This window comes from Microcebus murinus, unplaced genomic scaffold (assembly GCF_040939455.1).
Source record: "Microcebus murinus isolate Inina unplaced genomic scaffold, M.murinus_Inina_mat1.0 scaf005_hap2_Mmur4.0, whole genome shotgun sequence".
Classification (NCBI taxonomy): Eukaryota; Metazoa; Chordata; class Mammalia; order Primates; family Cheirogaleidae; genus Microcebus; species Microcebus murinus.
In genome coordinates, this window is record NW_027438951.1 from 478695 (window position 1) to 502130 (window position 23436).

At 38.2% G+C, this 23436-nt stretch overlaps 3 protein-coding genes across 5 annotated transcripts in view; 2 read left to right on the forward strand and 1 right to left on the reverse strand.

Moving 5' to 3' along the window:
* BRCC3 (BRCA1/BRCA2-containing complex subunit 3) overlaps positions 1-11370 on the reverse strand; it is a 118237-nt gene extending 106867 nt beyond the window's left edge. For both annotated transcript variants that reach the window (XM_075999773.1, XM_075999772.1), the window contains exons 1-5: positions 11086-11370; positions 10397-10413; positions 9649-9703; positions 6748-6861; positions 3430-3523 (exon numbers count right to left, since the gene is read on the reverse strand). In XM_075999773.1, the coding sequence (XP_075855888.1) occupies positions 3430-3523; positions 6748-6861; positions 9649-9703; positions 10397-10413; positions 11086-11208 (403 nt within the window). In that variant the 5' untranslated portion in view covers positions 11209-11370. The remainder of the gene's footprint in view (positions 1-3429; positions 3524-6747; positions 6862-9648; positions 9704-10396; positions 10414-11085) is intronic.
* Positions 11371-11906: 536 nt separating this feature from the next.
* On the forward strand, positions 11907-17409 carry MTCP1 (mature T cell proliferation 1). Its single transcript, XM_012752578.3, has 5 exons — positions 11907-12036; positions 16640-16791; positions 16895-17065; positions 17147-17198; positions 17286-17409. Exons 2-4 carry the CDS (start codon positions 16687-16689, stop codon positions 17192-17194), a joined length of 324 nt encoding a protein of 107 aa, XP_012608032.1. The 5' UTR covers positions 11907-12036; positions 16640-16686; the 3' UTR covers positions 17195-17198; positions 17286-17409.
* On the forward strand, positions 11968-23379 carry CMC4 (C-X9-C motif containing 4). Of its 2 annotated transcripts, XM_012752594.2 has the most exons (3): positions 11968-12036; positions 18641-18708; positions 20716-23379. In XM_012752594.2, the coding sequence occupies exons 2-3, from the start codon at positions 18651-18653 to the stop codon at positions 20862-20864; spliced, it is 207 nt and encodes a 68-aa protein (XP_012608048.1). In that variant the 5' UTR covers positions 11968-12036; positions 18641-18650; the 3' UTR covers positions 20865-23379. The 2 variants fall into 2 exon arrangements, with proteins under 2 accessions (XP_012608048.1, XP_075855886.1); XM_075999771.1 differs by lacking the exon at positions 11968-12036 and having other exon boundaries at positions 17657-18708.
* The last annotated feature ends 57 nt before the right edge of the window (positions 23380-23436 follow it).

The following is a 23436-nucleotide window of genomic DNA, read 5'->3' on the forward strand; positions in this document are numbered from 1 at the left end:
ATTTACTGTGCCTTTTACTATAGAATGATCTGTCTTCTCTCATTTATATTCTTTTGCTGATGATGTAACTGTTACCTTCACCTCTCCCATATAGCTCAACCTCATTCGTTAGTTTTTGTTCAAGTCTTTAGGTTTGTAGCTTGTCTTTAATGACATCTTATTATTGTGTTTTTTCCCAATCCCGAGGATTTCATTTTCATAGGTGTTCACCGTGTTTATATTTGGTGGTACAAATGATCTATGTGGACTACATCCTATTTCTTCTTTATCATTGTTATTGTTTTCCCTTCAGTATTTTTAACTGTTTTTTCCCTCCTCACAAAATCGTTATGTTCCAGGACAACAGGAGCCAGGACTGTATTATTCCATACAGGTATCCAATAAATTTCCTGAAGAATCATTTTATACAATGATCCTTTAACAATATGTTTATGACATGGTCTTAGATATTTAATTATACTCTCTCTGTGTCCTTGAGAGTTTTATAAGTAAATGTTTTGGTTCTTTCCTTTGTTGTTTGTTTTATAGATGAACAACAGCTACTGTGGTAAGCATGGAACAAGGTGCCATATATGTCATGATTTCATATACTCCTCCTAACAACTCTGAGACAGATAATATGGTCTTCTTTTTTGACAAAGAAGGAACTACAGAGGCAGGTTAAAAGATTTTCTCAACTAGTAAGTGACTGAAACAAGATTTTAACACAGATCTGGTCTTTTTTCGAGACAAGAGTGTCACTCTGTTGCCCAGGCTAGACTGCCGTGCCATCAGCCTAGCTTGCAGCAATCTCAAACTCCTGGGCTCAGGCCATCCACCTGCCTCAGCTTCCCAAGTAGCTGGGACTACAGGCATGCGCTACCATGCCTGGCTAATTTTTTCTATATACTTTAAGTTGTCCAGCTAATTTCTTTCTATGTTTTGAGTAGAGACGGGGTCTTGCTCTTGCTCAGGCTGGTCTCGAACTCCTGAGCTCAAACAATCCACCTGCCTCGGCCTCCCAGAGTACTAGGATTACAGGCATGAGCCACTACGCCCAGCCCAGACCTGGTCTTTAACAGAATCCAAAGCTAGTGTTCCCAACCTTCATGCTATGATGATATCTCTCTAAACTTCCTTTGAGCATAGCCTTTATTGCATATTCTGATATTTGTTACAGGTAGGATGTCCATGCTCTAAACTCCAAATCTATTTTGTGTTGCATTGTTTATATTTGGCTCCTTAATCATTTCACAATATAAAGTTAATTTTGTTCTGCTACACTCTGCAATCACCTTCGTTCCTGTCTTATATAAAGCTTTAAATTGCCCCACTGCTATTACTGACTGCTGCATTACAAATTCCTACCCAGCTTCTTGTTTAATGGTTCATACCTCCTTCTCTGAGAGAATTCAATTATTTTCTGAATTCTGAAACTTTCTGGGTGCTGTACTTCAAAGACTGATATGGTTTTTTCCTAAGTTTTTAGGGAGTTTCTTTTTACCCCAAAATTTTATCTTTCCTATTCTAATGTATTAGCAACACATTGACTGCCACACTAGAAAAAACATTTTCCCTTGGGGCCACAGTATTTTACTACAAAAATAGAATAAAAACTTCAAAAACAAAATGATCCTTTTTAATTTAATGAAAAATGAAATTTATTCACTTCTATTCACTGAATCCATGATTTTAGAGTTAATCTGTCAATATTAAGTGAAACAATAAGAACATCAACAAATTAAGATTTTCACAAACCAACTGCAGGGTTTTGCCCAGGTTTTGCTTCATGAGGCCCCAGGCTCAAAACTAACATAAGTTAAATATAACTCACATGGCAGTTAATGTGTTAATGACAAGTGTTCAGGAATGTGTAGCTCAAACTTTCCTTCATTCGTGGTTGGTACTTAGTTCTTTCTGGCTGATGGTACTACCATAAGAGAAATTTGAAGCCAATCCGATTTTAGTGTCGATGATGACAAGAAAATAAATCAAACACTGACTTCATTCAGTGATATTAAGATTTTACAGGAATACATTTATAGCTATTAAAACAACCTTTATTGGGACATTAGTGAGCCAAATAAAGAATTTGAAAAAGGTCTATAATTTAAATAATAGTATTATATTAATGTTAATTTCCCAGTTTTGACAAATGTACTGTGGTTATATAAGAAAATTACTTTGTGTTTAGGAAATTCATGCTGAAGATTATTTAGGGGTAAAGTGTACCATGTCTGCAACTTATTCTCTAATACTTCAGGAAAGAATTATAATCAGACACATACATATATGCACATATATGTAAGAAAGAGAATGATATAGGAAATGCTACAAAATGTTAACATTTGGTGAATCTGGGAGAAGGTAAGTCTATCATCTCCCTTATTCTAAGTCAGTATTTAACTGGGGCTGTTCAACAATATCCTGCCTAGGACCCACTCTCAGAGGTTGTTAGAGTAGGTCTGGGTTGGGATCTGGGAAAGATTAATTTGGGTCAGGTTCATTTTATAAAAGCTTTTCCAGGTGATTCTGAGAAGCACCCTACCCCCCATGACTGAGAACTACTGCTCTACCTACCACTCATCTTTGATTAAAGTCTGAGACTGCTGATGACTCTTTGTCATTCATATAGGTGTAGATGAAAAGAGAATTTATTATCAACTCAAGCCCATATGACTAAAAATAGCACATCACAGTGGAAAGAGCACAAACTTGGGAGTCAAACCTGGTTTCTAATATCAGCTCTGCCACTTACTTTACCCACCTGAGCCTGTTTACTCTTCTATATAATGGTGGGGGAAGAGATCTCTAATTCACAGGTTACCATGAGGATTAGAGGAGAAAACATTTGTAAACCATTAGCACATAGTTAAGTGCTCATCAATATTCACTCTCCCCAAATGAAGATATTCTACTTCTTTCTAGAGAGGCAGGTAGAGACCAAAAATGATCATGATTCTCAAAATGGGGTAATAACAGAAAGAAAGCAATTTAGTTACATTATACTGATTAGCAAGGTGAGGAGGTAGATTCCCAATGGCTAAGATGGACTATATGTAAACAGAGATTGTAAAAATCAATTTTGTAAATTTCATCCTTAACAACTTTTGGTCTTCAGAATGGAGTATACTGTACAGTAGTTGTATTCATTAATCAGTAATTTTCAGTCAATTTCTTTTTTTTTATGTCAGCTGATTGTCAGGCTTTAGTCCATCCTCATTTCCTGAATACAGATCAAAATGGGGTGCTGAAATTTTATCTCTTATTATTTAAACAAAATCACTATGACATACATTACTTTTAAAACATGGCAAAATAAATCAAAATAATGCCATTTGTTTAAGAATACTCAAATTTTTGTTTAAAATAACCATGGTCTATGTAATGGAGAAGATAAAATGATATTCATTTCTGAGAATAATAAACATTTAACCCCCTAATACTTACCAACATGTGAAGGCCAAACAGTTATATGAGGATGGGAATGATACCAGCCCACGACTCTCATGGGGCGACCTGTTAGTTCAGCCAACCTGTGTGCCTGTCAAGGTATTTTTAACACAAAATTTCTGGTGCTAATAAGGGGTCATAAAGTATCCTGAAGTTTAAAATCAACTTATTATAATTTAATGACAATGAAATAAGGTGGATGCTCAGAATTTCCCAAACTGCCTATTTAAACTAAAGGGTTTTTTTTAAATAGAATCCATATGGTTTCCATTACTGTGTAGTTACATTCTCTTAATAGAATTTAGCTAATGTTTAATCACTAAAATACTAACATGCTATCTGAAGTTTATCTAAATCTTCAGAAGCTGTCACTTCTGAGACTGCTGCTGCTATCCTGTAAAATGCTAATTAGTTTTCCTGCAAATTATTTACATTAAATCATAATAATATTTTTTATACAACTAAGTCTGAAAAACAATACTTTTAAAATATACTTTAAAATTTTCAAACGCCAAGAGAAGTTACTTCTCTTAGTCCATTTCTTCAGTTTCAGACTGGGAAATAATGCTTTGCAGAGCACTGAAAAGTAAATGAAGTAATCCATGCAAGCTGTTTAGCAGACCACTGATGAGTACAACCTGTGAGGGAACTACCCGGGGCCAGGGAAAGACCCCTCAACCTCCTGAGAAAATGAAAGATCACTCTGCCCAGCACTCAAGCATAACAGGGGACTAGGTGGCTGTCCCCACCTGCCAGGATGGAGAATCTCATCATTCATTTGGGAGGCATCAGCCAGGGGGCCCAGAAGGGTCTTGTCTCAGTAGCATAGGAAAATTAATCCTACACTAAGAGCTGCTCTGGTCTCACACAGCACATCTTCAAAACAAGACTCAAAAGGATCAAACTGTTTCCAAGTAAATTCATAGCATCCCAGAACATAGCTCATGGACATATCCAGGAAAACAGAAATACCCAGCAGTCAAGGGAAAAGGTACAAAATCTGGCATCCAATAAAAGACTACCTACCAGAGCAAAAAATGAAAACACAACCCTTATGAGAAGATGGAGAAAAAATTAGTGGTTGCCAGGGATTTGGGTTGGGGAACAAAGTGAAAAAAAGACAATCTCAAAAGGTCACATACTGTATGATTCCACTTGTATTAATATAGCATTCTTGAAATGGCAAAATTATAGAGATGGAGAACAGATTAGTGGTTGCCTGGGTTTAGGGGAGGTGTGACTATAAAAAGGTAGCGAGAGAGATCTTGATAATGATGGAACAGTTATGTATCTTAACTGCTATAGTACTTATATGTATCTACCCATGTGACAAAATAGCATAGAATTACACATATTGCATCACTGTCAATTTCCTGGTTTTTAAATTACACTATCATTATATAAGATATAACCTTTAAGGGAAATAGGGTGAAAGGTCCAGAGACCTTTCTGTACTATTTTTGTAGCTTCCCATGAATCTATAATTATTTCAAAATAAAGAGTTAAAAAACAAGATGGAAAAGGTATACACTGTAAGAGACTCAAATGTAAAAGCAACAACTTGATTGGGAAACACACACACACACCATGAATAAACTGGGAAAACTCACTATCCTTAATACTAAAGGCTAATTTTCTTAATATATAGAGTGCCTATAAGTTATCAAGGAAAAGATTATCAAATCAATAGAAAAAGGGGCAAAGGAAATAACCAAATAATTCAGAGGAAAATACAAATGACTCATAAAAATGAAAAGCTGATCAAATTTACTCAGAATAAGAAAAGTACAAATTAAAATTGCAAGAAATAAGATATAATTTTTTAGCTGATCAGATTGGCAACAATTAAAAACTGTCATAGCACATGTTTTTGAGGGTGTTGGAAAATAGGAACTTTTGTACATTGCCAGAGGGTAAACTGGTAAAACATCTATAACCACAAGTACATACAACTTTTGCCCCAGCAATTTCACCTCTAGGAATTGAACCTACAGATATACACATATATTATGAGATGCAGTATATACAGGGTTATTCATTGCAGCACTAAGACTAAAAGATTACAAACAACTTTAACATCTGCATGAGGACAGTGAAATTTTCAAGATACACTGTTAGGTGAAAAAAAGAATACTGTATATAATGACCTATCATATGTACTAAACACTTTTGAAAAAGAAAATAGGCCAGGCACAGTGGCTCATGCCTGTAATCCTAACACTCTGGGAGGCCAAGGTGGGTGGATCGTTTGAGCTCAGGAGTTCAAGACCAGCCTGAGCAAGAACAAGACCCAGTCTCTACTAAAAAGAAAAAAAAAAAAAGAAAGAAATTAGCTGGACAACTAAATATATATATATAAAAAATTAGCCAGGCATGATGGCGCATGCCTGTAGTCTCAGCTACTCAGGAGGCTGAGGCAGAAGGATCACTTGAGCCTAGGTGGTTGCTGCGAGCCAGGATGACACCACGGCACTCTAGCCCGGGTAACAGAGTGAGATTCTGTCTCAAAAAAAAACTATTCATATGTATTTCTGTATGCACAGAATTCATCTGTAAGGATACATGAAAAACTGATATACCTGGTTATATCTGGAAAGGACCCTGGAGGCACAGGGTTGAAGAGAAATTCTCATTTTATATATATATTTTTATATTCTTTAAAGCTTATACTATGCATGTGTACCTCCTATTTTTTAAAATTACTTTTTAGTTGACTACAGGATTAATTTAATCCAAAAAAATGACAAATTACTAAAACCAGTGATGCAAATTTAACTTGCTATAGCTGAGGTACAGAGTCCAGATCATAGGAAGCAAATGCCCCATTTGAACATTCTTTGGTTGTATTTAATATGGAATATTGCATTCAGTTCTCAGCACTGCATTTTTTGAGAGTAAGTTTCAAAAGAGAATCTCTCCAAAGGATAAAGACCAAGATAGTAAAAGGTCTAGAAATTAAATGATACAAGGCAAACAGGAAGGAAGGGCAAAGAGGAAGAAGAGAAGAGTGGGGAGTAGGTAGGGCTTTTATTGGAAGAATTGGGTATTTGACCTTGGGATCTTTTGGCATTTAGGAACAAGAATGTCTGAAATTTCTAATTCTTCCAATAAAGCCCACTTAAAAGAAAAACTGAAGAGAAATTCTGATTAACCAAGCAATTGGATCTAAGGGTAAATATGAAAACTGGGAACAGTCACCAGGAAGAAAATTTGTGAAACCATCTAAAGCAAGATGACCACAGCAAACAGACCAATGTGGCCCAGGAGCCCCAGAGCACATAAAAGATTCTTATTGACTGATAAGGATATTTCTGCCTCTGTTGAGGCTGCAGACAGCTGCTCTGGAGAAATTTCTACTCGGTCCTTCCTCTTATCAGAACGTCGCAAAATGATGACAGAATGAATGTGAACAATTCTGACGGTGTCAATCTAAAGGAAAATCCACAGAAATGGTTACTTATTTCTCTTTCCAAAAACACATCTCCCTTCAATTATAGAATTGCATTTTATTATAATATCAAAGATTCAATTTTAGAAAAATGATTCTTTTCTTATAAATAATGAAATATTTCAAATCAAAAACATGTAACCTCAATATATACATTTCAGAAACAAAAATATAAAAGCTAATATTTAGATCAAGGAAGGACTTTTTGAATGATCAATTATTTGATTTACAACTATGTGCAAGACACTGTCACACAAAGGAATATAAATCAAAGTGTTCAAAGTGCTAACAATATGGTTGAGCAGCAAGTATCATACATGAGTAAACTACACTAAAATAATGTAGTGAATCAATGCTGTAGGAGTTCAGAGGAAAGGATGCACTTAGATTTAAAAAAAAAATCTTCATAGAAAAGGCATAAAAGTGCCTTTTCTTTGCTTACTGTGTGTGTGTGGAGGCAAAGGGGAACAGACTTTCTACAGGTGCCAAATGGGTATACGAGCTATGGAAGTAGTAAAGTATGAGTGAAATGTTTGGGAGATAAGCTGGCCAACTGATTTAGATACAGACTTTAAGGTGAAATGGTAGATGATAAGGCTAAGAAAGAAAGCTAGTATGAGAATGTACAAGGCTTCGAATGCCAAGCCATGATTTGCAGTATGAACTGTAAAGAAATTATTTCAGATAAACTGTACATGAAGTGGTGATAAAGTACTATTAATAGACTATGTAGATGGCAGAGATGGAAGAAATAGATTTGAGACCTACTAAGAAGGAAGAATCTACACGATTTGGTAGCTATGGACCATGGGTGATGGAGGACAGGAAATTGGCAAAGATGACTCTGAACTTTCAAGGTTGAAACTAGATGGACTATGGGAGGCAAATCAAAGTTTAGAAAGGGTCAGGAAGAAATGAAGATGAGCTCATTTTCACATGAACTGATCTGGGATGAGAAGATGTACAATATGGCAATTTCTAGCAGGTAGGTGGGATTACAGCTTATGCTCAAATAGAATCAATGGGAGAATCAATAAAGCGTTATGAGTAGACAAAAAAGGTGTGGAGAGAGGGAACAGAGGTCTGGGCCTGAATCAAGGGGGGTGCCCACATTAGGATGGGGTAGAACAAGAGAAGCCAAGGAGGAAGATAGAGGAGGCAAAAGTAGAACAATGAAATGGTATAAGACTTTCAGGTGAAAGGATGGGCTTGGCATTGTCAGAAGTTGAAGGGACATGGCTGAAATCTGAGAGGAGGATTTTGAAATAAGCTATAGACCTATACTGCGCAATACAGGAGCCATTAGGCACATGTAGCTACTAAGCCCTAGAAATGTGGTAAGTCTGACTTCAGATGTACAGAAAGTATGAAATACACTTTGGAATTCAAAGACTTACTTAAAAAAAAAAAGAAGAAAAGAATGTAAAATATCTCAAAATTTCTTTTCTTTTTTTTTTTTTTTTTTTGAGACACAGTCTCACTCTGTTGCCCAGGCTAGAGTGAGTGCCGTGGGGTCAGCCTAGCTCACAACCACCTCAAACTCCTGGGCTCAAGCAATCCTACTGCCTCAGCCTCCCAAGTAGCTGGGACTACAGGCATGTGCCACCATGCCCGGCTAATTTTTTTCTATATGTATTAGTTGGCCAATTAATTTCTTTCTATTTATAGTAGAGACGGGGTCTCACTCTTGCTCAGGCTGGTTTCAAACTCCTGACCTTGAGCCATCCGCCCGCCTCAGCCTCCCAGAGTGCTAGGATTATAGGTGTGAGCCACCATGCCCCGCCAATCATTACATTAAATGATACTGGACTAAATACTTCCATTAAAAATATTATCAGACTGTATTTTTTTAAAAAAAACTATATGCTAATAAGAGACATGTTTTAAATAGTACACAGTAAGTCTAAAAAATAAAAGGATAAAAAAAGATATACCATGGCAACACTAACTAACAAGATAAGTTCGCTAAACTCACAAAGTTAATATCAATTTTAACAGTACAAATTGACATAAAATTCAAGATGACAGCATGAATCCTTGAAAAATAAAATTATATCACTAAGATTTGGAATGTATTTTAGTAGCTGATGCCCAGGGTGAATGAAGAATGAGCAACATTTAATGCATAGACAGAGGGGGAAATGCCCATAAAGGGGAGCAGGGGGAAAGGAAACACAGCAAAACAAACAACAACCCGTAAGAGTCCAGAGATTCAAGGAGAAAGTTTAACATAAGCACCAAGAAATTACCCACTGGATGTAGCAATGAGATGGCTAGAGAGGTAGAATTGAAAACCAGACCTTAGTGGATTTGACTGGGGAAGGTGAAGATGTAACAATTGTAGCCCATTCTTTTTAGAAGTCTGGCTATTCAAGGAAGGATGTAAGAGTAGTGACTGCAGGAAGATACAGGTTTGAGAAGCAGTTTTTCTTTCCTTTCTGAAAATGAGAGTAATTTAAGCATATTTGTACTCTAAAAGAAAAGAACGAGGTGACAGGAAAAAGACCCAGAAGAGACAGTAGAATAGGAAGACGACTTCTTTCCTTGATATGGAAAGAAAGGAGGCAAAGGGGTTAAGGTGGAGAAGTTTGCATATAGCATTTGTATATGAAGTTGTTGCCTGATAGCTTGGTGGGAGGGAAGGAAGTCATTCATTTTTATTGTATTTTACACAAACTAGAATAAAACTACTACAACTGAGATCATCAGAGTACAAAAATCTTTCCCCAATAGCAAGGTTCCATCCTGCAAAATTCCAGCATACATACCTTTTCAGCAACTGTGCGCATTTCACTTCCAGCATATGCAAATTTGGAGTCAGTCCTATTAGGTATAAATTAGAAAAAAAGGGAACTGGGGTTTGGAATATAAAAAGGAATTACTGCAAAATAAGAGGATTAACAGGTTTTGTAACGAAACCATAGCAGAGACAAAAGAGGAAGAAAAGTGAACCAGGGATAAAGCTGCACTCATATATCTGTTAGAAGCAATCTGGGACATGTGCACAAGTGGCTGAGTGCATAAAGTTATCATGAGCAAAAAGTTAAATTCTTGGAATCCTGGATATTAAGAAGGTGGGTTTGAGAAGTAAACTATGGTATGCTTTGAAGTTTAAATTACCCAAAAGTTTCAGCACCTCAAGCATTCAAGCTAGTGGTTAACTCTGAGATAGGGCAGTCGTGGGAGTAGGGAGTGGTGGCAGAAAGTCACTGACAATTCAGATGAAGGATGGATCAACAGGGGTAAATGGCTCTGAATGTGTACTTTTGCCGTCACAAAAAATTGCCAGTATCTCACTGACATTTCAGGGGAGAAGGAATATGAAATATATCAAACAAGGAAATGGAAAATCCATTGATAGTCTTTTTAATGTGCTGCCTTTTAGTCGACAAAATTCTACTTATAACAGCTTTCACAGGTTCATGCATGATCTTGGTTCCCTCAACTATATTTTTCACATATATAATTCTGAGTTAACAATGATCATTAGATATGAGTAAACGAATACAGTCTTACCTTGCATCATCATTCAACTAGAGTGGGAAAGAGCAGAAAACATTATTGATCACATTATATTTGTTTGATGTACATGAATGCAGATACTAAAATTAGGTCATGTGTTCGTGCATACCAGCATGAAAGAATGGGGAATTACTTTAGACTGTAAACAGGTAAACTCTTATTTCCTCATCCTCTTTCGCCCCTCTGCAACACTTAACGCAGCGGAAACTTTTGCGTCCTTGAAATCCCCTCCTTTCTTAGGTTTTTTGATATGCTTCAAATGCTTTGTTGATACCTCTGCTTCCCTAGAGGGAAGACTGGAGGCGAGGCAAGGGGCTCTAACTGCAGTCAGCTGCTTTCCAATATGCTGATGTCCTCATTATACTCCAAAGTCTTCCTGGCCTGGCTTCCAGTTTGGGTCAACTGGGTGATAACCCCAAATCAAAAGAAAAGCCGCAGGCTACAGAAGAAAAAGCACGGCTCCCTGGGGCATCTGCTGATCACTGGGGGCTTGCGGGAGACTAAACAAGTGTTCAGCGGCCGGAAGAAATGGGGGTCCCCGCAACAGAGCCATCTAACGATGTCCAAGGATCTAAGTCAGGGATGCCTGTGGCCTCCACAGCCCTGGGCGCTGCTGGCACTCATCCTGGCGACACGCTGGGACTGCTCAGCAAGGTTCCAGCCAGACTGACTGACCTACTCACCTCCCCTATACACAGCCCCATCACCTCCTCCTTCTCTGTGCTCAGAGCGTGGTTGAGACAAACTAGGAAAGCGTCGGACTCGAGATGAACCGCCTGCACCGCCTGCACCACCTGCACCGCCATCTTGGTCCGACCCTGCTCCAGTCCGCCTCCAGCCCACTCTGGTCTGACCAACCGGGTGCTCCGGCGCAGCCTCCCCAGCGCTCAGTGCCCCGCCCAGGCCTGGCCTTCCGCGCGGGTTCCGCGGGGGCGGGACCGTGGGAGCTGGGCGGGGCGGGACCGTGGGAGCTGGGCGGGGCGGGGCGGGACGGGGCGGGGTGGGGCGGGGCGGGGCGGGGGAGGTCAGCGCGCGGGGGTGGGGCCCGCACGGCAGCACCTGAGAAACGCCCGCGCCGGTTCGCGCGGGCGTGGCCGTCAGGGGGGAAGGGCGGTGGACGGGCGCCTTTGGCGTGTCAGGCCCGGCGGCAGGGGCTGCTGGGAGGCGGCGCTCTCAGGCTGCAGGCGTACGTGGTCTGTGAGTCGCGCCCGGGCGCCTGGGTAAGCACCTCCCAAGCTCCGGCGCCCATTTTGCCCGCCCGCTGAGGAGTGCCGTGCCGTGCGCGGCCTAGACGCTTAGGGGACAGCCGTTTGAGGCGACTTCACCGCCAACGCCGGTCTCTTGAGTCAGAGGGACACTCTTTTGAAAGTTGGTCCTAAAACAGTTAAGGTTTTATTTTGTTTTATTTCCAAATCACAGCCCCTGAATCTTGTACAACTCTCCCAGGACCACTTCCGGTTGCCGGCCCGCGCCTCATAACTTCAGTTCCAGTGACCTCGGCTTGGGGATGCCCCTCGGTTCGCCCTGGGCTCACGTCGGGATCCCGGCTTGAGAGGCCGGGGGTGGGGGACCTGGAAGTTTTAGCCTAGCTGTTCTCGAGGTGGATTAATTAGCCCAAGAAACATTATATTCATGTGAGTAACCTTTTGCAGAAACAGTGCTATACTGTATCTGAAAAAAGTATCACTCTTAAGCTTGGCTGCTGCTACTTTCTACAAAGGCTTTTAGGTAGCTATTTGTTTGATACAGTGAAGGGGAATTGAGGGACATCAGTTTTTATTCAATTTCGTACATATCACATTAGATATCCAGAATACCAGTTTCCGCAGATCTCTTTTTCTTGATAATATCAGACATGGATTAATTATACGTAAAAGTAATTGTGTTTTGAGGTATGTCAAACGTGCCAAAGGTAAAAGTACAAATCTTCCAATTCATAAGTTTAGGAATTACACGTGGATTTTAGAAGCGATTCTAAGCCAAAAAAATTATATATATATGTGTATGTGTGTGTATATATGTGTGTGTCTGTGTGTGCGCGCGCACGCGCTGTGCTGCCTCGGTGTTTGTTTCTTTGATTCATTTTTCTATTCTCTGTGTAGTTTTGAAGCCAGGCAGGTGTGGCAGTACTGGAAAGGGAACATTCTCAAAGGGCTACTTAAAGAGGTGTTGATGCTTTGCTCTTTTCTCCCAAGTCAGTTCCAACCCAAGTCTCCCCACAAATAGGGTCCCCATCCAGTGGAACTATCTGTAATATATATGCCAGCAACCTCCATTTTTACATAATGCTTAAGAATCACAAGGCACATCTTTCCATGATTAATTTTGATGATGATGAAGGTTGGAAAATTTTTAAGTGTGCGATTACATTGGACCCATCTAAATTTTCTCGTTACAATTTTATATCATATACTATTTTCAGGTACTGTTTGTGGCTAGTATGCCCTGCCCTATTAGGGCAGGAACAGCTGGTCTTATTATTATTTTTGGTAATTGGATAGTTTGAGTTTAAAAAGTGCCTTTTGCTTGATATTGGCGTTAGTCAATCTCATATTGCAGAATGACATTCACTAACTTTTCTAATGCTCATGGCTGCCTTCTACAGGTCCAAACATTTATTTGGAGTAGAAAAAACTATTAGCATTTATTTCAAGTTTATTATGTGCTAAATAATTCTACTAAGCATTTATATACCTGATGTATATAAACTGCCCCTGTTGGAATAACACTCTGCAACTTCCTAGCTGTGTGAACTTGGACACGTTACCTAACTTCTCTGTGGCTTACTTTCCTCTCCTTAAAGTGAGGATAATAATACTGCCCACCAAATAGCACCCTATGAAGATTGCAAAGATTAAATGAGTCAATATATGTAAACAGATGTAAAACATATAGGAAGTGCTATGTAAAAGCTATTATGATTAATATGTTCTTTAATTCTCATTTTACACCTCCAGAAATTGAGGTGGAGAGAGGTTAACTTGTCCAAAGTCACAAAGCTACTAAACGGCAGAATCAGGATTCATACACAGGCCAGGTTGATTCCACAGCCTGTATTCTTGGTAATATCACCCATTGAGACTGAATGAGTTTATTAATAGACTTCAAATAAAATAAATGTATTCAACTGATCATTGTTTAAAAACTGTTCAAACACCTGCAAATTAAAACAAACCATGTTTTTAAAAAACAAAAGAATTTATTCTGTAAAGAAAAAATGGTTTTACTTAATTTACTACTTAAGGAAGCCCTTCTGTGTTATGTGTCATCCACTTAGAACCTAATTTACAAAATGTCTTACTAAAAAGTTGTCTATCTAGGCCACTGTGGTCTCTGGGCATGGCATCAAGGTCATCCCCATGGGGATAATCTCTTTTAGTGCACAATAAAGTTATAAAGTTATCTCAACATTTTTTAAAACCATTTGTATTTGCAGCTGGTAGTATTCCTTAAATTGAGTTGCACAGGTTTATATTCCATGTATTGTATTGCACCTTGTACTTAAGTTTATCTTGGGGTTTTTAACATTTTCATCTTAGTTTAAGGAGTCCTGAATTTTGTGAACAAATGTCATATGTCAAAAAATGTTTTCTAGTCAAATCAAATTGGGAAATGTTAAACAACATAAAGTTTCTTTCCTGCATAACTTGCCAGAGCTTTTACTATGCTAATGTGCTTTATGACTCTCCAAGATTCCCAAACTTATTTGACCAAGGAAAATGTAGGGAGCAAGAGTTCTAAGAATCAAATTTTTCCATTCATACAACCTGTGATTTTATAAGCTTTGATCTGAATTTCTCTCACTCAGCCTATACTTTTCTCTGCTGAGAATGTTGTTGGTTTGTGTTCATAGGGTGGATTCTCTGTCCCTTGATAACTTGCAGTTGCCTTTCTCTAGGTCTTCATAGAGAAGGCCTAGAGAAGTATCCTGTACACAAGTATCCTGGACATAAGTCCAGGATAATGTGCTGAGGGTCATTCCCAGGCTCATCCTGCTGATGCTTCCGAGAATATTTTGTAGTGACTCATAGTAACTCAGACCACCATCTCCAATCTGTTTGCTCTCTATTCTGCTGGAATTATTTCCTTTTAATGTCAGTGTAACCAATAAAATTTTGTTTTTCATTCAAAACAAATTTATACTTCAACATGATGGTTGATGATAAGACCTATCTGTAAAGTTGAGATGGTCCTGAAAGCCTTAACATTTGGTTTCCATTTAAAAAAAATTATTGGCCACACTTATGTCTTTTGGGCTTGAAATCCAGGCTTTAATATCTTTTATCTTGATGTTAGTGTTTACTAGGTTTTTGTTTGTATCTCTCTTTTCCAAAGCTCTTGGGTGTGAGGAAAGAGGCAGAACAATTGTATCTGCTAAGTGAAAAAAAAAAGGTTTTGAAAAATTTAATACATAGCTGGAGACTTAGGCCTAGAGAATCAATCTCTACACATGTATACGTGGTAAATCACAACCACCACTGTGGACTTCCTTTGTTTCACCTCCCTATCAACCATGCATATGCACCTGTTCACAGAAGCATTATTTGACTAGTATTTGAGACTCATAGTGCCCAGGACTGTATCATTCCTGCTATTAAGCAGCATACAATACTATACCTTGTGGGAGACAGAACTTGTGAAATACGCAGATAAAATATGCAAGGAGATTTATAATTAGAGGCCAAATATGCACTGTAGTTTAAACATAAATGCTACAGTCATAAAAGGCAAGAATTTTCTAAAATTTTCATAGAAGAGGTAGGCACCTGGACTCTGCTATAATAGTACTGAGATAAGCATAGAGGCCTGAGGAGGCATTTAAGGCAAGTGGAAATCAAGAGCAAGCATATGGAGCTAGAAAATGAGCCTAGTATTTCGGGAAAGTTTGTCTTAAAATACATTGGTACTGGTGGTACCTGCTGGAATTGATGACAGATAGGATATAGCAGAAGAAGAGGAAAAAATACAAGATAACTCATAAGTTTTGAGTCTGCAGGACCAGGAGTGGTGGTATTGCCATTGACAGAAACTGGGATTTGATTAAGGAGAAAGGGTTCCATATATGAAAACTAGGATGGGAGCTTATAGCAGGCTCAATGTCAGATCCACTCAAGGTACAATGTGTGAAGCATCTGGTTTATTCTTGACAGTCTCACTATGAGGGCTCTAAAAACCTCTCATGCTGCATTTCCTTTCCCACCTAATGGCCACCTAATAGGAATAGGAGGTCTTTGTTTTGTGGGGCAGATCCTCCAATGCCATATCTGTACTCTGCCAAAGGTGGAAATATGGTACAAGTGTGTTGTGATGCTGTAAGGTCCACAAGATTCATTTATGCAAAATGCATGTCAAGTTATTGTGAGGTCCTTAAATGAAATCTGGGGCTGGGCAGAGGATCATTGTGGGGAGAGTTTGCTTTACCACCCAGACGCTCCAGGAGGTACATTTCCTTTACACCCCTCAATGGGCACAAGGGGTTTTCTGGTCTTCTGTCTTGGGAAATCAAAATTTAATCGTATACCTCTATGGAAAAATGGGCTCCTGTAACATCCTGCAGCATTATTAAAATGAAACAAGGACCTAGATAGATAACTGTCATTTGCTTTCACATCACCATGATTCCCAAAGTTTCTTGCAGCTCAGAAATTCCATGAAGCTACCTTAAATACTTTTCCTAACATGAAAATCCCCTTCTGGAAATGCCTAGCTGCTACTACCTTTCATAGTAAACTGACAAATAGGTCTTTGCCCTTAAAACAAACTTTTAATTTCAACTTAGAAAGCCATGCATATGATTTGTCCTTCAGAATTTTACCTTTTAAAATGAAAACGGCTTGGGAGTGGCATTTACCTGGGAAATATGGCATGCATGTATCTGTTATACTGCCTTCCTGCCAAAATGAGTGTGTCCTTAGGCACACTCTTGTACATATTGTATTGCTGCCTACATTTTGTCAGACACTGCTTTGTGCATACAAAGAACGTGAGACCACTGTCCAGCTTCCTATAGTGTTAGCTCTATATTTTCATAGAACTTCTCACCTAGCCAAGTTCTTGAGTGCTTTGCAGTCAAAAGTTAGCAACCCGAGGCTCTGAGTATCACTTCAGTTGTCTTGCAGAAAGCTTCAGATGTCTTTGGTTCTGGTTGGTGGCTGCTAGTACCAGGTCACCTTGCTCACTGATGAGTTCATTCAAACCCAAAAAGTCACACCTGTGTCCTGTGCACGGGTGCTGCAGGCTTAGGTGGAGAAAAGCAGGGCTAGAATTGGAACCCAAAGCCCAGAATGGCAGGAGAGGATGTGGGGGCTCCACCCGATCACCTCTGGGTTCACCAAGAGGGTGTCTACCGCGACGAATACCAGCGCACATGGGTGGCCGTCGTGGAAGAGGTAACTTTACACTTTGCTTATTTGATTTTGCTTTCAAGCAACTTGTTTCTATCCAGTCTCAATATTCTGAAATCTTTGATTTTACTTTTGATCATTCCATTAGGAGACAAGTTTCCTAAGGGCACGAGTCCAGCAAATTCAGGTTCCCCTAGGTGACGCAGCTAGGCCAAGTCACCTTCTTACCTCCCAGCTACCTCTCATGTGGCAACTCTACCCGGAGGAGCGCTACATGGATAACAACTCTCGCTTGTGGCAGATACAGCATCATTTAATGGTACACATGTTGCTTAATCATTTTCCATTGTATTGGGACTCTTATAACAGAGTACTCTATAAATTTTTCTTTTTCTGACAGGTCAGGGGAGTACAGGAGCTGTTGCTTAAGCTTTTGCCTGATGATTAACCTGGTATGTATTTCTGTTTCTCCCCCATCTGTTCCTGCTTCGTTTTCACTGTATTCATTTGTGGTGATTTTAATGATTTTTTTTTTCCAGGTGCTGGGATTCTAGGAAGATATGCTTCTTTGTTCTGTTCAGTTTATGGCAATCACTTCATCCTCTACTGCAGTGCACCCACCCTTGGGCCTGGGGGGAGGGAGTGGGTTGAAAAACTGCTCAAGAACACAGAAGTTTAGGAAGGGTCATGAAGAATACTACAAGTGAAACTGCAGAGAAAGGGAGAAAGCAGGCAGAAAGTGAGTCAACAAAAGCACTTAGTCAGGATACATAACTTGAAATTGACTCCTTTGGAAATTGCCATAGAACCTTTAATGGACATCATCGACTGGAACTGGGATCTGATGAATCCCACAAAAGTCAGCACCTGCTACAGAACAGATGCCTTGATCACCGAGGACTTGGTACTGATTTAGAGAGAAGAGAGTAGCTCCTAGCAGCATCAACATCTATTTGTCGCTTATTTGCCCTGCAGCAATTAACCTGCCTTTCCCTCTCCCATCCTGTAAATATCCTAGGTTTTGCTACAGTGTTTCCCATCCCAGTACTGACCTAATTTGGATCTACTGAGAACTTAGGAGGCTCTGAAAAAAAGATTTGTATTGATGAAATTAGCTACAGAGGCTCCTGGGCCTTTTTTCTTTCTGAAACTGTCTTCAAATTATTAGAAGTTGATCAAAATTGTGGGCACCTAAATTCATTCTCTGGTTACAGATATTTTAAATAATCTGGCTTCTATAAGAACTAAAAAATTTAGTGCTTAACTGGAACCTTTTTCAGAAAGTAATAGCATCAAATATTGCTGATTCCTAGGAAAGAATGTACTACTTGTATATAATTTCCTGAGTTAAAGTAGTCATAATAGTTTATATACATTAAAAGTAAGGTTTTACTTTTTTAAAAAGTTTTGAATAATAGCTACCATGTATTGAGTCCTTATGGCCTCCCAGGCACCATTGTGTGCACTTTATATACTTTATCACATTTAATCCTTTTGTCAATCCTTTGAGGCAGGTATGATTCCCATTTCATACATGAGTAATAAGGAAAAAGGCTCAAGGAGTTTAATCATTTACCAAGGGTTTCTTCTGTGAATGATAGAGCCGGGCTGCGGTGTAGGCTCCTCTAGTCTAACATTGGTTTATAATATTCAAGACGAGTTGACTGAATTAAAAGTTTTTTCCATGTAAAGCTATTCATATCATCCAAACCTAATGAAATGGATATTGTAAAAATACGGTTGATTCATCCTATAAATGGGAAGAGTATTTTTTAGAGTAATTTTCCAGCAATTGTATGGGCATACTACTTGCCTCAGAAGAAAATTCCATGTAGAAGTGTTTTTAAGTCTTTATGGGAAAAAAGCAAAATAAAAATAATTTTTCTTGTTTTAGTTTTCTGGATATGCCACAGAAGGATCCGTGCCAGAAACAAGCCTGTGAAATACAGAAATGTTTACAAGGTAGTGTGTAAAGTGCTTTTTAAATATTTTTCCACTGTGAACTAACTATAAGAGATCAATTATTCTTTTATCAACAAGCTGTATTAACTCTTTTCTCAGAATGTAACATTTCTGTAATTATCCTGAAGATTTCCCTCATTGTATTATTAAAGATGCAGAAAATAAAGTGATGTGATCAAAGTTAGGGGTTTTCAATCCTGGTTATACATTAAAATCACCTAGAGAGCTTTAACAACTTGCCTAGAACAATTAAATCAGACTTCCTAGGGCCAGGGTCTGACCAGGAATCAGTCTAGAAAGCTAACCAGGTGATTTTAATGCACAACCAGGGCTAAAAATTACTGAGCTGAGCAAAGTTCTTTTTCAAAAAGGCTAGTTTTAAATAGGTTGGTTATACTTCAATGCGGCTGACAACTCTGTTTTTAAAAGCAGTCTGGCAGAAGAGGGTTTGAAAATACAATTAGAATTCAGGCTACCCAAAGTCAGCAGCTAAAGTGAATTTCAACTGAAGCATATTTAATGGGATTTGTCCATTTGTCCAGTGCTAAGTTTGACCAAATGTTAAAAAATTTTATTTTTTAATAAGTTAATGATTATTGCCAGAAGAGCAAATAGAAAAAGCTACAAGGCTATCTGAATTTGAAAATTGGATTTTTGATAATTTTTCCCTTTATTAAAGTAATAGATGGAGATGGTCATGAAAATATAGAAAGGTACAAACGAAAAATGTTCAAAGTTCCCCCAAAACTCCACCACCAAAGAAAGACTGTGTATATTTCCTTGGCCTTTTAACTTTTATTCTTGCACTTTTCACTTTTTGATGTAAGCAATGTTTTAGAAAATCTTTTAGATTAATCTAAAATGTTGATGTATGATAATTCCATTTTAGTCATACTTTTCTTCCCTTCCTCCAACTTTAAGAAAAAGTAAAAATTTTTTTGCGTTTAATTTTTTCTCCCAAATAAATTCTTACCCTATTTTGAATAGCAATCCATGGCTAAGGGAGAACAAGAATCAAGTTAAAAAGAGCTGTTTACACCCCCTTGGTACAGTGTGAGAGGAAAAGAGAATTAGCATTAAGTGCTTACTAGATGACAAGCACTGTTGTAAGGAATTTACACATACCTAATCCTTTCATCCATGAAGTAGATGCTACTATGAACCCCATTTTATAGGTGGGAAAATAGACACAGAAGTTATAAAACTTGTGCAGGGTCACAAAACTAGTAAAGGTATGGTGGGGATTTGAACCCCCAATTGGTCTAGCTCTAAATCTGGATTCATAGCCACCTTGCTATAGTGTCTTTCTAGGCTAACTACCATGGACCCCATTTTAGTACTGGGAGGACTCAGGTCAACTGCAGCTGACCTAGAACCTCTAGGTCAAGTCTTCCTTAGGGTTTACATATAGTAGGGATCTGCAAATGTTTTATGAAAAGAGCTAAACAGGTAATATTTTGGGCTTTGGGGGCCAAAGGTCTTTGTGTGTGTGTGTGTATGTATGTATGGGTGCATGCATGCATGTTTAAAGCTTTTAAAAATCTAAAAACCATTCTTAGCTCCCATAAAGGGGTCAAATTTGACCCTCAGGCTGCAGTTTGCCAACTCCTGATGCACAGACTTGGTATGGGAGGTCCAGCAACCAGCTTAAACAGTATGCAAAGTAATGTGTGGGGTACGGACATTTCTCTAATTCATCAAATTACCAAAAGGGATTATTGATCAATAATAATGTTAAAAACTACTGACCTAGTAAAAGGCACGCATAAGCTATTAACCTTAAAAGAAAGTATATATTAAAGTAGGTTTTGACTACTTTAAATCATGATTTTCTTCCTAATGACCCTGTTTGCAATTCTCTAAATCAGGTAGAATTCAGTGTACTTGGGTATGTCCTCTTTCTTCCAGTTCCATAGGTTACTGAAAGTGAAAAGGGTGGGAAGTGCTGACCTAAACCTCCCTTAGTCCTGTGAGATCATGACTAGGGTCTGCCTGTCTGTTTTTCAGCCAACAACTACATGGAATCGAAGTGTCAGGCTGTCATGCAAGAACTGCGTAAGTGTTGTGCTCAGTATCCCAAGGGAAGATCACTCATCTGTTCAGGATTTGAAAAAGAAGAGGAAGAAAACCTGACACTGGAGTCTGCATCAAAGTAAAGTTCTGCTGAGAAGTTAAATGCTGCTCCATGTTTCCACCAAGATAATTTTATTTATCTTCCTAACTTTCTCCAGGCCAGGTAGCAGCAAATAACAAATGAAAAAGTCAACTATAAAACTTAATGAATATACCATCTATGCAGAACAGGCTGAAATATAAATATATTAAAAGACAAATATGTAGAATGTAATAAAACTAAGCTGCTAAAATAAACTTAAGCGAAAAATTTTGGTTTTATACTAAATGTATTTTAAGACTATTAGATATACATATTAAGGAGTTCTCTTTAGCATTCAGACCACTAGTGCCATTCATAAAACTTAAGTCATGAGGTATGTTAGGTGAAAGGACTCACCCCTCCAGCATCACAATTTTGACACCTTTAATAGATTGCATGCTAAATTAAAAGTTTCCTTTAACCTAACTCTATATCTACTGTACTTCCAATAATGCAGAGCAGTGTCTTTCCAGATGCCAGTAAGAGCATTTCTTTCTGCTTTTGCATCCCGACCACAGTTCCGAGCCAGAGGTGCTTAATATTTGTTCAATCAGTGGTAGGAAAGGCATAGAAATGATTCTTGTAATGTCTAATAAGCCCTAATTTATCATGAAGGAACTGAAGAAAAAATTTTTAGGTGATTTATCTATTCTTTATATCCTTATAATCACAACCTGCTACGGTGGATCTGGATATTAATACAAAGCTACTGAAGGAAACTTGATAGTTGTCACTTTATGGAGGAGGCGGCACTATCCAACAGGCCATTTACTTTCCTCAAATGAGTGCTAGAACCACTGTTGCCCCAACTATGTAAGAGCAGGAACAAATTCTGATAGGTCCTGATGTTCAAATACCATTATTATTTGAAACCAACAGTTTTCTTTAAAGCAGCATTCCCCAAAGTGCTTCCAGGAATTGCTGTAACAGGGGAGAAAAGAAAAGTTCCTGTGGTCAGATAAGTTTAGGGAATGCTAAGTTAGACACAAGTAAACAGGTTTCTTTCCTGTCAGACTTCAGATATGGTAGTACGAATTATGGTAATAAGAATTATGATTCTTCTGACGAATACTGTATGCAGTCCTTGCCAAATTAAACCTGTTTTGCAGACAGCATTTCTTCAGGTGAATGTTCTCCAGAGGGACTTGAAATGCTGCCTTAGAGATGTTTCATCCACAAACTAGAGTAACAGTACTAAATTCCCATGAAATAATTTTAATGAACTTTTGTGTTAATAATAGAACAATTTAATAAAACATTTTACATGTAGTGTTTACATCTACAAATCCAAGATGCATTTAAAATTATCAATTGATAGTAGTGCTAGGATTTACATTGAGTCACTACATGATCAAATAGATAGCTTTTTGGTTTTATTACAAATTATTTTTACTAAGTTAACTACTGAAGTTTCAGACTGTTTTAACTGTTTTTTTTCCTGAGGTATACTACTTTATTTTTGAAAGTTCCAATTGTTCCTTCCAAACAGTTCTGCCTCAGTGAAAGATGTTGATTTAAGTCTTATTCTTTTTTTTCTTCTTTATACTAAACACCTTGTTTAATAAGTCTTATTCTTAGTTATCATTATGATATACAGAAAAACAGCCATCAGAGAAAGCTTAACATTTACCAAGTGCACTTTATGTGTTTGAGACTGAGATTACCAGTGAATCTGAGTCTTCAGGAAAGAACTCTAGTAAGGTAAGAACTATGATCACATTCCTCATTTTAGAGACCAAATAAAACCCCTAAGTTGGCTATTAGTGATGCTAAGTTTAATTATTTGGTTAGTGACTGGCCTTTTAGCTGGAAAGGTAGTTTTTACCTTTGTAATGGGTAAGTCATTTATGGGGTGATACTTTAGTGCCATATGAATATTCCATTACCCCACAACCTTGTTCTTCCATTTTGCCATAGTACAACTCCCTTCCTTGTATCCACTCTATGATTCCTAAAACATTTAATAGACTGTAATATTACTTGTGTTCAGTATTCAGAAGGCATCTGAGGTTTATGGTACTTAATTTAAAAAGTTTAAAAGCTTGTTAAGTAATCACTTGTTAACAGAAGAACTCTTTATCAGCACCAGCTTCCAACTCTGTACTTCAGTGGTTTTCAGTCTTGGGTGGTTGTTAGAAATGTCTGAGATGTTTTAAAACCTCAGGCCTGCCCCAATAGCACCCCAGACCAGTGAAATCAGAATTTCTAGGGGAGCCAGGCATCCATAGTTTTTTAAATTCCACAGGTAATTCCCATGTACAAGCAAGGATGAGGACTACTGCTCTCAGTAATCATGTCATTTCTTACCATTTTGAAATTCAAAAAGATAGACAATTTTGGCAAGGCAATAAGCTGATTTCACAGCTTTATAAAAATGTGAAAAAGTGCAACATTGTCAGTTTTCCTCAGAAAAATAATGTTCTTAAAATCAATGATTCCTTAGAAATAAAAGCATCAAAGATGTAAGCCACACCATACGATTTCTGGGAGATCAGGTCCAGAACTAAAATAGATTTTTCTGCTCAATTACTTAAACATTAGTGTGATCTCTTAGAGAACTGGGCAGAAAATGT

Bases quoted from the DNA above. Each gene is read 5' to 3' on its own strand.
- MTCP1 (XM_012752578.3), top strand. From the start codon at position 16,687: ATGGCAGGAGAGGATGTGGGGGCTCCACCCGATCACCTCTGGGTTCAC. The intron at 16,792-16,894 runs GTAACTTTACAC...TCATTCCATTAG, and splicing joins GGGTGGCCGTCGTGGAAGAG to GAGACAAGTTTCCTAAGGGC. The intron at 17,066-17,146 runs GTACACATGTTG...TTTTTCTGACAG, and splicing joins AGATACAGCATCATTTAATG to GTCAGGGGAGTACAGGAGCT.
- CMC4 (XM_075999771.1), top strand. From the start codon at position 18,600: ATGGGAAAAAAGCAAAATAAAAATAATTTTTCTTGTTTTAGTTTTCTG. The intron at 18,709-20,715 runs GTAGTGTGTAAA...TCTGTTTTTCAG, and splicing joins AATACAGAAATGTTTACAAG to CCAACAACTACATGGAATCG.